This window comes from Patiria miniata, unplaced genomic scaffold (genome assembly GCF_015706575.1).
Source record: "Patiria miniata isolate m_02_andy unplaced genomic scaffold, ASM1570657v1 HiC_scaffold_20, whole genome shotgun sequence".
NCBI lineage: Eukaryota > Metazoa > Echinodermata > Asteroidea > Valvatida > Asterinidae > Patiria > Patiria miniata.
The window spans coordinates 33,907,540-33,920,044 of record NW_024037059.1 but is presented as its reverse complement, the minus strand read 5'-3'; the positions used below and the strand labels follow the sequence as shown (position 1 = coordinate 33,920,044).

General features: G+C 41.0%; 1 protein-coding gene across 1 annotated transcript; it reads left to right on the top strand.

Annotated features, from left to right (window-relative positions):
• Window positions 1-1,482: 1,482 nt before the first annotated feature.
• LOC119728053 (perlucin-like protein) lies at window positions 1,483-1,890 on the top strand. Its single transcript, XM_038200129.1, has one exon. The coding sequence runs from the start codon at window positions 1,483-1,485 to the stop codon at window positions 1,888-1,890; it is 408 nt and encodes a 135-aa protein (XP_038056057.1).
• The last annotated feature ends 10,615 nt before the right edge of the window (window positions 1,891-12,505 follow it).

Genomic DNA, 12,505 nt, shown 5'->3' with positions numbered 1-12,505 from the left:
TCTCTCATTGCAAAAACTCATCGCAAGGTGGCGCTGTACAACCGAGCCTGAAATTTCTGAATTATCATTTCAGAGCGTTGCGTCAGATCAGACTAGAATATTGCACCATCTATCTGGCTAAAGTATAACATAATAAATGTTGGTAATCATATTTAAGGTGAACGGTGGCTCAGAGGATCGGAATAAGAGACTAAGGCATATTTTCTCTTCGCCCCAACTCACAGTTAGGTTTGAGACCGGCTGGGTAATTTCGACACTGACCTTTTTTTTTTTAATTCATTAGCGGCGGGGGAGGGGAGGGAGCAAAATGCTCAAGATAAGCTTCAAGAAGACAAATGTCACACTTTTTATTTTGGCAAGATAATGTTTTGAATTGCAACTGCTCATTTACCGATACACTCCCGCACATTGATCCACATTTTGATACCGAATGTGTGCTAGTAACATGTATCACTCAAACATAAAGCAAGCTTCTGTGCCCAACGCAGCCGCCTCGTTATTAGAAAATAATCAGGCAGGCATCTGTTTTCATTGCAGCGCCGTATAGTAAATGAATTGTAAAAAAAAGGTTACTTCCGGTACCCGTTCGTTAGAGGGCGCAGCATCTTTATTATTAGACCTTGGCCAATTGATGTCTCAAAAGAAAGACTCGGTTTCAAATTTAATTTCGCGTAATATTTAAAGGGAACATACATCATTTGCTTTTACTGTAATTTTCAGAAATGGATGGAATTGGGGGGTTGGAAATATATAGCAAATATAGCTACACTGACTTTTTTGAGGTTTTGGGTTCGAAAATGCTATAAAAACCAAGAAAAACAATCATTTTCCTGTAGTCTGGTTCCCTGACTCCATATAAGAAGAAACAGAGCAGTTTACATACATTGGGGAATTGTAAGGTCAGGGAACCAGTCTAGCTGGCTTGTACCCGTTCTTAGGTGTGTAATCGATTGCAAACAAGTGCGAAGGTCAATTGGGGCCAGTATTTGAAAAAAAGCCAGTTTTTTCCAACGCTGATCGGCCGATCAGCGTTGGAAATTGATACAAAAATAACACTTTTCTTGAAAATGACAGTATACCAGGTGCCATGATTTTACAGGATGCTTTACACTGTCATTCACTAACAGTCCAGCAAGGTATTTCAAAATGATTTGGTAGTTTTATTTTTTGATGTTTGCAAATGTTGTATTTTCCCTTTAAGATACGGATCAATAATAAATCGAATCAGATAAACTTTGTTTATAAGCAACTTGCTGTAAACAAAATTAATGTGCGCATCGAGCGATTAGTTATAAATTGGTGAAATTTCAGCACTACGTCAGAGCTGAAAGAAACGTGAAGGAAGAGATAGGGGAAAGGTGTTTATTTCGAACAGACATAAAAGAGTTGACTCAATTGACACACTGATAGATTTTGAGGGGCAAAACGCCAACGAATGAAGATGTCCGGTTTTTTTTTAGCGTTGCAAACTTTCTGATCTATATGACTGTCGGGGTATTTCAAACTCTGCTAGCCGTCCGTCCTCCCGGCTGGTTGGCCTGGCAAGACGCCTGTTACATCTTGCTGCCTGACAAGATGAATTGGTGGCAAGGTGAGGATGTTTGTGACCGGCCAGGGAGCAGCCTGGTCGTTCCTGATTCGCAGGAAGAACAGGACTTCATCTGGCGGGAAATGAAGGCGAGGATACAGGCATTTGGGGCCAACATCTCAAGTGACCTGGAACTGTGGATTAGATGCCGCGATGTCGACAACAAAGGGGCGCTTTCGTGCTATGGTGTCGATGGGGATCCCGACTACAAAAACTGGGGGCATGATGAGCCAAATAAATTTGAACATATTTGTGTCCGAATGGCTGAGAAGTTCAACGGTCAGTGGGGAGACATACTGTAACGCGCGCAAATTAAAGGTTGCTGCGAAACTTAAATTTTCGGGCCGTTTGTCACCCTAACAAGCAAAAATACTATGAAGAAAACTCTGTAAAACTTAGTAATAGAATTCGAAAAGAATTTAATCAAATTAAACAATTAAACCAAATAAACAAATAATTAAATCAATCAAAATGTTAAATGAAAAGTAAACAAATAAACGCTTAACTGGGTATTAATCAAGTAAACGGAATAACAAGGAACAAAATTAAATCCAAAACAAAACACCGAGAAATATCAAACAAATTATGTTACAATTCACCTGTCTTCAACTCTTCAACTTAGGCCTAATTCCTCAAATCAAATCTTCAAATCAACTTTCCAAATCAAATCTCCAAATAATACTTCAAATCAAATCTTCAATCAATACTTAACAAAGTATGGTGGGCCCACCAATATTTTCGCGAATCACGCGTTGTCAGCTCCTCCGGTTGGTTCCCGGTTGTCCCTTGGACTTGAAGACCTTGAACCCTCCAGAGACTGGGCAGCTTTCCGTCTCAGTTGCTTCAAGCAGGCGCCGTCTGTGCTTCGGCTCGCCGTGTTGCTTGGCCGGGGTAGGGTTCTTCTTGATCGGGAGCTTCAATACGGGCCCATCAGGCTATGCCAGATAACGCCTTGCTCTGGCGTACTGACCCTGACCTGAGCCATCTGAAATTTATAATTTCAAAACCTAAAACGTCTATTTTCTATAATAATACTCACTTCTACTAATTTAAAGAGCATATTCCATATTTGGCCAACCAAATCATAAAAATAACCGTCATCTGCGCAGACATAATCTGTGACGTCATCTTTCTCAAAATTCCAATTAAACTTCAAATAAAGTTATCGATTCTCAAACCATGATCCAATGACATAATCTATAATTAAATCGACCAATAAGTGATCCAAAATTCTAATGAAAACTAAGAAAGTCATATGACGTCATAAAAATAACTACAGGTACGCACATCGGTGCTAACTGAAACTATGTCTCATTAGATCATAAATCAAACGTCAATTTTCTCAACAAAATATAAACAAAATTCGCTAAAATCAAGAATCTGGTATTTATGTTACTCAATAAAACTACTCACGGTAGATCGAGCAGATCTGCCACCTCAAAAGTGGAAAATTTCTGGATCCAAACTCAACAGTTTTGGAGTAACCGTGACTTGCTATTGCGATCGCAAAGTCCTCTGGCATTCGCGCGATATCTGCAGCATTCCAAAGCCAGCGGGTGAAAAGCACTCTTTGCATAAGAATCACTCGCTTTCACTTTCTGCACTCACACTGACACACTGGATCATACCATGGCTCAATCAACAATAGGAAGAAGAACAAATACAACGTACACAGGTGTTTACATTGATAAATCTTTATTTACAAACAAAATAGACTTCGCCAGTCTCGCTTAGGAAACATTTAACACAGTACGGAGAAGTTCTATTCGCTAAACATAAGTAATATGAATAAAAGTATAGGAAATTCACATCAGTTCTGACACATACCATGCAGTGGTTTGAAATACGCCGCTTGTGAGATGCGCACCTCTCGTGTCTCGTTCTCTATGCCGACCAATGCTGACGCCCATTGCCCGCCACACTGTCTGCTCAACCACGGGATCAAGAACCTGACGACAGGAGTTACCGGATGTGCCTGGGCATGCTGGGAGGAGCCTCGTTGCCACTTCTTCAATCTCTGGCAGAAGAAGGAAGAAAACGTTGGAATCTGTCAGCTCAACAATGCATCTCGCCTACAGGCCGCTGCCAAAGATTATAAGTACGTGGAGAACTGCTACTTCGACGAAATGTAACAATTAGAAACTTAAGCACGTACTCAAGAGGCAGTGGCGTAGCCAAGGGGAGGGGGGGGGGGGCGTTGGGGGCGACAGCCCCCCCATAAAACCTTGTCGCCCCCCCAGTCGCCCCCCCCCCCACTAAGATTTTGAGTTTCTAAATAAAATTATCATTGATCTACATGACGCCCCCCATGAAATGATCCACCACCCCGCGCCCCCCCCCCCCCACTGAAAAATTCCTGGCTACGCCACTGTCAAGAAGCCTACGCATTTCGAGATTTGTCTCATATTCTTTTAATTTGTGTGTGCTTCCTTTTCATATTGGATGTGAATTACTTAACATTTAACTTTGAATGGACACTAAAATGGGTAGCTGCATAGCTGTGGACAATATCGTTTCGAGTTTAAGAACTGGAGAACAACAGTAATATTTAACAGTTCAAAATAAGTATCAATGACGTCATCAATTCTTTTACGCGCAAGTAATAGAGGTGATATAACTTCTTTCATCAGCAAAACGAAAACAATTCATACAGGGATGAATGTAAATTGTTTTCGTTTTGCTAAAAGAACACTTACTTTTTTTTTGTGATCCGTGGACAGAACTTTAAAATGGTGTTTGTGTTTAAAATCCCGTAACTTGAAAAGTACATGAGTAATTTAAGTGGATCTTGTACTGAAAAAACCCTGATAAATTGGGCTTTCTCACCCGAGATTTTGGAAGTGCTTCATGCAAAACTCAGCTTGTTTATTTGGTAGATCAGAAAATAAAAAAAATGAGAAGCTACCGTTAGTGTAGAAACTTTACTAAAATGGTCCCGACATTTAGGTTTCTTTTTTTTACTCAGCTTGTTTATTTGGTAGATCAGAAAATAAAAAAAATGAGAAGCTACCGTTAGTGTAGAAACTTTACTAAAATGGTCCCGACATTTAGGTTTCTTTTTTTTACTCAGCTTGTTTATTTGGTAGATCAGAAAATAAAAAAATGAGAAGATACCGTTAGTGTAGAAACTTTACTAAAATGGTCCCGACATTTAGGTTTCTTTTTTTTACTCAGCTTGTTTATTTAGTAGATCAGAAAATTAAAAAAATGAGAAGCTACCGTTAGTGTAGACCCTTATAAACCTTGTCTTAAGACACTTAATTAAATTGCACCACCAGTCTTTGAAATAACCAGCGAAAGGACAAGTGAAATAAACACTGTGTAGCGCCACCAAGAACTTGACAATGGCGAATGTGTACACCCATGCGTCCTCACTATACACACACTAAGGTTGTGGAATGCTCGAAGACATTTCCGTCATTTTTGGGTATATGTAGCCTAAGGTGTGATGAAATAAAAACGACTATTGTTTCTGTCATGAAATAAGTACAAAGGGTACTTTTGAGAGCTATTTTTCAGGTCCTGTTTCGACCCGAACGTGCAATTTGTGTAAAAGTTGTCGTTGCAGGCAGCAAACAAAACACAGTAAATCGTGACGTAATAAACAGGACTCGTTTATGCTACTCTGCATCGGGAGTCCTGTTTATTACGTCACGATTTACTGTGTTTTGTTTGCTGCCCGCAACGACGACTTTTACACAAATTGCACGTTCGGGTCGAAACAGGCATGACAGGACTTGAAAAACAGCTCTCAAAACTACCTTTTTTTGCACTCATTTTATGACAGAAACAATAGTCGTTTTTATTTCATCACACCTTAGGCTACATATACCCGAAAAATGACGGAAATGTCTTCGAGCATTCCACAACCTCTTTAAGGACTGGATTGTGTGGTTTTCAGTAGATTCTTGTCACATTGTCTGGTTGACAGAATTTGAAGCTTATTCGCTAGAATGTGCTATCAGAAGGCTTGTTCCTTGGCTAAAATAGTCATTCATGTCCATCAATTTTCAATATGATTATATTCAACAAAAAAACACCAGTCAGTCGGCTCCCGCAACTACGGCGATCCATGAGTGCCATCCACTACTTTATATTCTCAGATAATTTATCACGTCATGTTGACATATCGCCGAGAGTAAGGCGACTAAATCACATTGTATCGCCAAGTCGACTTACCGAAGTCGACTTGACGACTTGTCCAGATGTATTATCTTGCCAAGTTCACTTTTAATTTAGGGAGCGTCTCAAAAGTCTGAACAGGAACGTTCCGTTGGACTGTTCCATCGGACCGTTTCAGCGTTCCGTTGGAACGGTCTGTGTGCCCGTCGGAACGGCGAACGGTCCGTTGGACCGTTCCACCGTTCCAGCGGAACGGTCCTTTGGACCGTTCCGCTGGGCACATGTGCCCGTCAGAACGTTCCGCTGGGAACGCGAACGGTCCAGATGGGATATCCGTAATTGGGTATCATGCGCCCATCTTAAAATGTTTTCTTTCGTTTGTGATGGCGATGAGGTAAGTTGTTTAAATAGATAAGTTAGGCCTAATGTTATAAATTTGCAGTGAAAAAAAAGTTTACAGTAATCTGGGTTTCGATTCAATAAAACATGAGACCCAAACGAGAAAAAAGTTTGTTTCTGTGACACATCTTCATTAACCGCAAGATTCGCGCGCGACAGCAACTGAAGCCTTTTTCAGTCATTGTACATGTAGATGTACATGTACATATAACAATACATGCACACTTCGGCGAGTATTATTTCCTCTAGCAGACCGTTCCGGCGGATCGTTCCGATGGAACGTTCCGCCGGGCACATATGCCTTGAAAAATATGGAACGGTCCGACGGAATGGTCCAACGGAACGGCAGTTGTGGCAGTTCAACTTAACTTGATGTATATGCATTATTAAATAACATTGCTAGAAATTTATTCCGACACCGAACTTAATATTTACATTTATCAAAATGCGGCGCGCGGAGGCAATTGAAGGTTGTGTCTCTTTTTCTGATGTTCGTAAAATATCCAAAACCTAAGCAGCTCGTTTATTTCAATAATGATATCATTATAGAGTTTCTTTGAATGAAAAGGTTATTGTTGTAGTGCGTATACGGCAATTGTCATCAGGGTGATTCAAAATGCAATCAAGTTTGATGCACACATTTGATATACAATGAAGTATGTCTTAACAGAGCATGTTCTTCCACTCATCTGAACAAACACATACTAATATTTATTCATGCCAACATAAGTTATGTATGTTTTACTAAAAGAAACCATTTTTATAGCTGTCCATTGAGTGCCATTGGAAGCTATTGACATGGTGCGGCATCCCGCTAGTGGATTTGTAAAAAAAAATATGAAGCTCGTTTTTGCCTATCTCTACATTCTAAGCAGGGGCAGAGAACGGGGGTCACCACAAGCCTCAAATGGGGCGTGTCCCTACGTTTCCCCATCACGCCAAAGACTCAATGTAAACGATAACCCTAGTCAATTATTGATATAAAACCGTTAATTAGAAGCATAATGATAATAGGGACTATCCTTCAGGCTCAATGGAAACGTAATTTAGTCAATAATCGACATTTGTAAATGATTGATCATGTTTTTAACTTCACTAACTGTTATGGCAAAACCGTTGCTTGGAAGTATAATGACAATAAGGCCTAGCCTTCATTAATTAAACATGTTTCATGCTAGGTTAATGACGCACTCGCAAGCCGTTGCTGAGCAAAATATTGTGGAGAAGCTGAAACGGCAGAAATAGTTCACGCACATACAGTACAGACACTCAGGTTACTGTGTATACACACAGTAAAGGCGCCGTACAGTAAATGAATTGCAAAAAAAGTAATTCTGGAAATTAAGTTTCTGCTCGAGGGCGCATCATCAATTTAATAGACCTTATATTAGCTCCTTAGACTCACGTGTTCACTTTTAATTTTGCGTGAATAATGATTATCAGGCAAAAAAACTTCGTTTCTTAGCAACTTGCATTAAACAATGTGCACGCCGAGCCATTGGTTATAAATTGGTGAAATTTCAGCACCTCATCAGAGCTGAGAATATCCTGAAGAAAGAGACAGGGAAAGAGGTATTTATCCCAAATAAATATGAAAGATTGGCTTTGACGTGAGTCTACACACAGGTTTTGAGGGGGAAAAACGCCAACGAATGAAGATGTCAGTTTTCAGCCTTGCAAACGTTCTGATCTTGATGACTGTCGGGGTATTTCAAACTCTGCTAGCCGTCTGTCCTGCCGGCTGGTTGGCCTGGCAAGACGCCTGTTACATCTTGCTGCCTGACAAGATGGATTGGTGGCAAGCTAAGAAGGTTTGCGACCGGCCTGGGAGCAGCCTGGTCGTTCCTGACTCGCAGGAGGAACAGGACTTCATCTGGAGGGAAATGAAAAAGCTAATGCAAGAGTATGGCGCCAATTCTGACAAAGACATGGAACTGTGGATTGGGTGTAAAAAGAATGAATATTCGAGGCGCTGGGAGTGTTCACGTGATGACATCCCTCCGGTATTCACATTCTAGGAAGATGATCATGACTCATTATCTGGGACTGATGATTGTGTAAGGATGAGAGGGCAAACAGACGGGGAATGAAATGATAATGGCTGCGACAAGAAAAGGTACGCCGCTTGTGAGATGCGCGTCTCTCAGCGATCATACTGTCTGCAAGCTGATGCTAACGGGCGCTTCACATCCCAGTGTCTGCTCAACCATGAGATCAAGAACCTGACGGCTGCGGGAGTCATTGGGTGTGGTCAGGCGTGCTGGGCGGAGCCTCGATGCCACTCCTTCAATCTCTGGCGGGAGGGTGATGCCAAGAAAGTCTGTCAGCTCAACAGCGCGACTAGCATCGAGGCTGACGACACTGATCTGCAATATGTGAAGAACTGCAACTTTTTCGACCTGTAAACCTTCGAAAGTGAAACTTAATCTTTAACACGAAGTACTCAAAGTGATTTTAAGAACTCCTCCAATTTCTGGAAGAAGCTGATGACAAGAAAGTCTGTCAGCTCAACAGTGAGTCTCATCCCGCCCAGTGAGTCTCATCCCAGTTATCACCGACTGCACATATTTCAACCTTGAACGGTGCACACACTATGTACTGTTGACACTCCTTCGACCTTCTCGTTTGGATATCACTTTACTTTCGCACATCAAGTTAAAACACTGAGAACTGTTGCTTTTGCATCGTGTATTGACCCCAAACTCCTGGAAACTGAACTCGGAACTTTAATTTGCCGGTTACATTTTTCTTAACCGGATGCCTAAAATAAGTTTGAGTTTGCTCAACAAGTCTAGAGACTTCAAACACTTATTATTCAGAAAATACATTTAATTCTCAAGGCATATACTGCTTGCAAGACTGAAATTTGAAAAGTTGCACCAAATTGAGAATAAAATATGTACTTTTGAGCAATAAACATGCGCGTCATAAACTTTGGGAAAGGGAGCTAAACAAATTGAAATAATACTTTTGTGGAAGAGCTGTGGAAAAAACTATCAATACAAATTGAATTTGAATGTTCAAGAATGGATCGGAGAGATAATATTTTTTTTTGGGGGGGGGGTCGGGGCCAGAAAGGAGGTAATTTGGTTGAGAAGAAACAGACATACATATAATCGAGAAATTTAATTTGCTAAAAAACCACTCTAAAAGTACGGCTTTCTTAGACTGGGCGTGTTTTCTTTTTGTTTGGGGGGGGGGGGGTAAAATTCCTTCCCGCAGCTTCCCAAATCCAAATACAACCGCGCCGATTATTCAAACTGAGGATTAATATTTAAGGACAATGTAGACTTGTTTTCTCATTATTTTAGACGGTTATGATCATTCAGCACCTAATAAAAACTGTTGCACCAAAGTTCACAAAAGTTAAACCAGTTTATAATTATTTTCCGTGTATAGTGAATCATGTACAACCCCGTACCCATGGTATAATGCAGTACGCTCGCACCACTACCTGCTCCCTCACCCTGGTATTTTGTGATCTGCATGTTCAAAAATCTTGCATATGCAAATTAGAATACACCCACCACCGCTATACCGAGCATCGGCTATACCAAACATCGTCCCAAGCCAACATATCGAAAAAAAATCTACCGGTTATATTAAAAACTAATTGGGCCATTTTTAATCAATTAATTCCCGAACGTCAAACGGTCTATGCTTAGATCGGCCGTGTATGTTGCAGAGTAACAGGTGGCTATTATTTCCCCAAGGAATAGAAGGGAAAAGCCACTCGTTGATACAGTTTCGTGATGTGGGATGTGAGAAATGCCACCTAGGACGCCGTCAAGCGGGTTTGTCCAAGGCAATATCTTTTTATACCACCTCACAAAAATTGAACACGGTACTCAATTCAGTTCAAAAGTTTAGTTAAAAATTGGAACAAACATCAAGCCTGATACAGAGATGCGCATACAAGTGTGACGTCATGATGACTTCATCGTGTATGAAATTACAAGTGATTTGAGTTCAAAAAGTGACTGATTTTTTTCAATACAACTCATGAACAAAATGAAGAATCGTGTTCACACTTGCGATCTGATAGACCATGCCTTGATGAATTGTTCTTGTGTACGTGAAGTTGCTTCATCTTTACTTTCGGGGTTAAAGGAAGGTCAAAGTTAGGTGAAATCAAAGTACCGAATGAAGCATACATACATACATAGAGAATTCCACCAGGAAACTTCATTCCTAATTCGGCATAGACTCGAGTCGTAAGTCCATGCATTGTCCGAAGATTATTAGCAACGGAAGCTTTTGTAAGTAGAATTTGAAAATGATCAGTCTTTGTCATTTTGTTTTAATTCACATGTCTGTAAAAGTCGCTAATCCCCTTCAACCAGACTCCCTACCTTTCTCCAGAGGGAAATTCATCTTAAGACGAAAGAAATTAGGAAACAAAAACCAAAACACCAGGTGCAAGCCATGCCTTGACGCACTTGGTGCACTTTAAGAAAAACTACAAGGTCTAGAAAATCCTAGGACCAAACATTCGATCAGGCGCGGTTCTACGGGGGGGCTAGGGGGGGGGGGCTGTAGCCCCCCCAAATTTTGTCTAGCCCCCCCAAAATAAATTCCGTAAAAAAAAAAATATTGCATTAACAAAAAGGAGGATTGTGATGTACATGCGAATGGTCTCCCCCTAAAGAAGAAATAGCCGTGACAAGGGTGCATTAGTTAATATAGTGCAAGGGCAGATCCAGGAGGGGGGGGGGGCCAAAGGGGGCCATGGCCCCCAAAACGAAACCAATTTTTTTTTTATGTGACATCGCAATAAAGGCAGGCAATGAGTACACCACCATCTTTTCCTCAAAAACAATTTGTTAAAGTTGTCAGAAATTGCCTCAGATCGCACCACAGAGCATCTAGAATCCAAAAATTGTTCGGGGCCCTTAAGCGGGCCCCGAACCCCACGCCGTAATTTTTTGGACCAAATTTTTTTTTGGCCCCCCCCCAAAAAAAAACAAATTGTGTTCTGGATTCGCCCTTGCTATAGTGTGAATGATTTTAGGATTTTATTGGCGCTCCCCATTGAAAATATGGCATGAGCTCCGCCCCCCCTATTGATTTTCGGAGGCCTAAGTGTCTGGAAAAAATAACCGGTCAACATTTCAGCACGCCTCCCTGAAAAAAATTCTGGATCCACCGTGCTAGCCCCCCCAAAATATTGGTTCTAGAACCGCGCCTGCATTCGATTGTTATATCAACATGGCACCTCCCCCCGAGATACATCCGTCCACGCCTCTGTTAGCTCCAAATCCTGACTATAGATATGGCCGCCGTCGGTGCGTATCAGACGTGTTACACCGAGGGTTACGCCTACTCTGAGATGAAAAGAAAAGTACAGGGAGTAAGCAGCTTTGGAGATTTTATATTGGCTTTGCGCTTCAGTGAACTATACAACTGAAATAAATTGGAGAATTGAACTTAACTAATTTATTTCCATCAATGTCTAATTGACATTTGGGCGATAACACAAGGCAGAAAGCTAGCAATTAATGGTTATTCCCCTTTTGTGTATTTTTCTGGAGTTACTGCATTATAAATGAACGACGCTCATTTCATGATCCAAACCAATTTATGCGAGAAAAATACAACCAGAAAAGGCCTTGGCAATTGAGCGTTATAAGATAACAATAAAAATAGTGGCTATCGTGGCACAATGTTTAGATTTTAATTTGTAACGGAACTATTGTTTGTCGTATTTTTGGAAAGGGATGCCTTTTCAGGTTGACTTATTCATGATATGGGAGTGTATCGATGCGCTATAAGTTGCAATTTCAAAACATTTTCTTGCCAAAAAATAGCACCTTTTTTCCTGTAAAGCCTGGTTCATACTTCACGCGAATGCGAATGCGAAGCGAATTTGACGTCATGGCACGTTCGCTGCAAAATTCGCACGAGTTGAAATAATTATGTTCAACTTTTGCGAATTCGCAGCGCGAATAATTGCCACGACGTCACAAATGCGCTTTCGCTTTCGCGCCGAGTATAAACCGGGCTTTATGTTTATCATGAATATCTTGACCCCGCCTACCCCGCGAATGGTTTGTTTATATAGTGAGTGTCGAGTTAATCCAGCGGTCTCGAACCCTAATTGTGAGTTGGGGCGGAGGGAGAATATGCTTCAGTCTCTTATTCCGATCCATTGAGCTATCTCAAAAATAACAAGCAAAATTTATTAAATTATACTTTAGCCAAAGACGGTGCAATATTATGATCATTATATTCTGATGCAACGTTCAAATATACTTTCGGTTGTACAGCGCCACGATGCGACGAGCGAGGGCGTCCTCATTTTGCTCGTCATTCTTTGCTCAACATACAATCAAGTGTTTGAGCAAAAGTGTTGCATCGGTTGACCATCTCTAGATTCTATTTTGAAGGCGACAAAAT

Coding starts and splice junctions, on each gene's coding strand:
- LOC119728053 (XM_038200129.1), top strand. CDS start 1,483: ATGACTGTCGGGGTATTTCAAACTCTGCTAGCCGTCCGTCCTCCCGGC.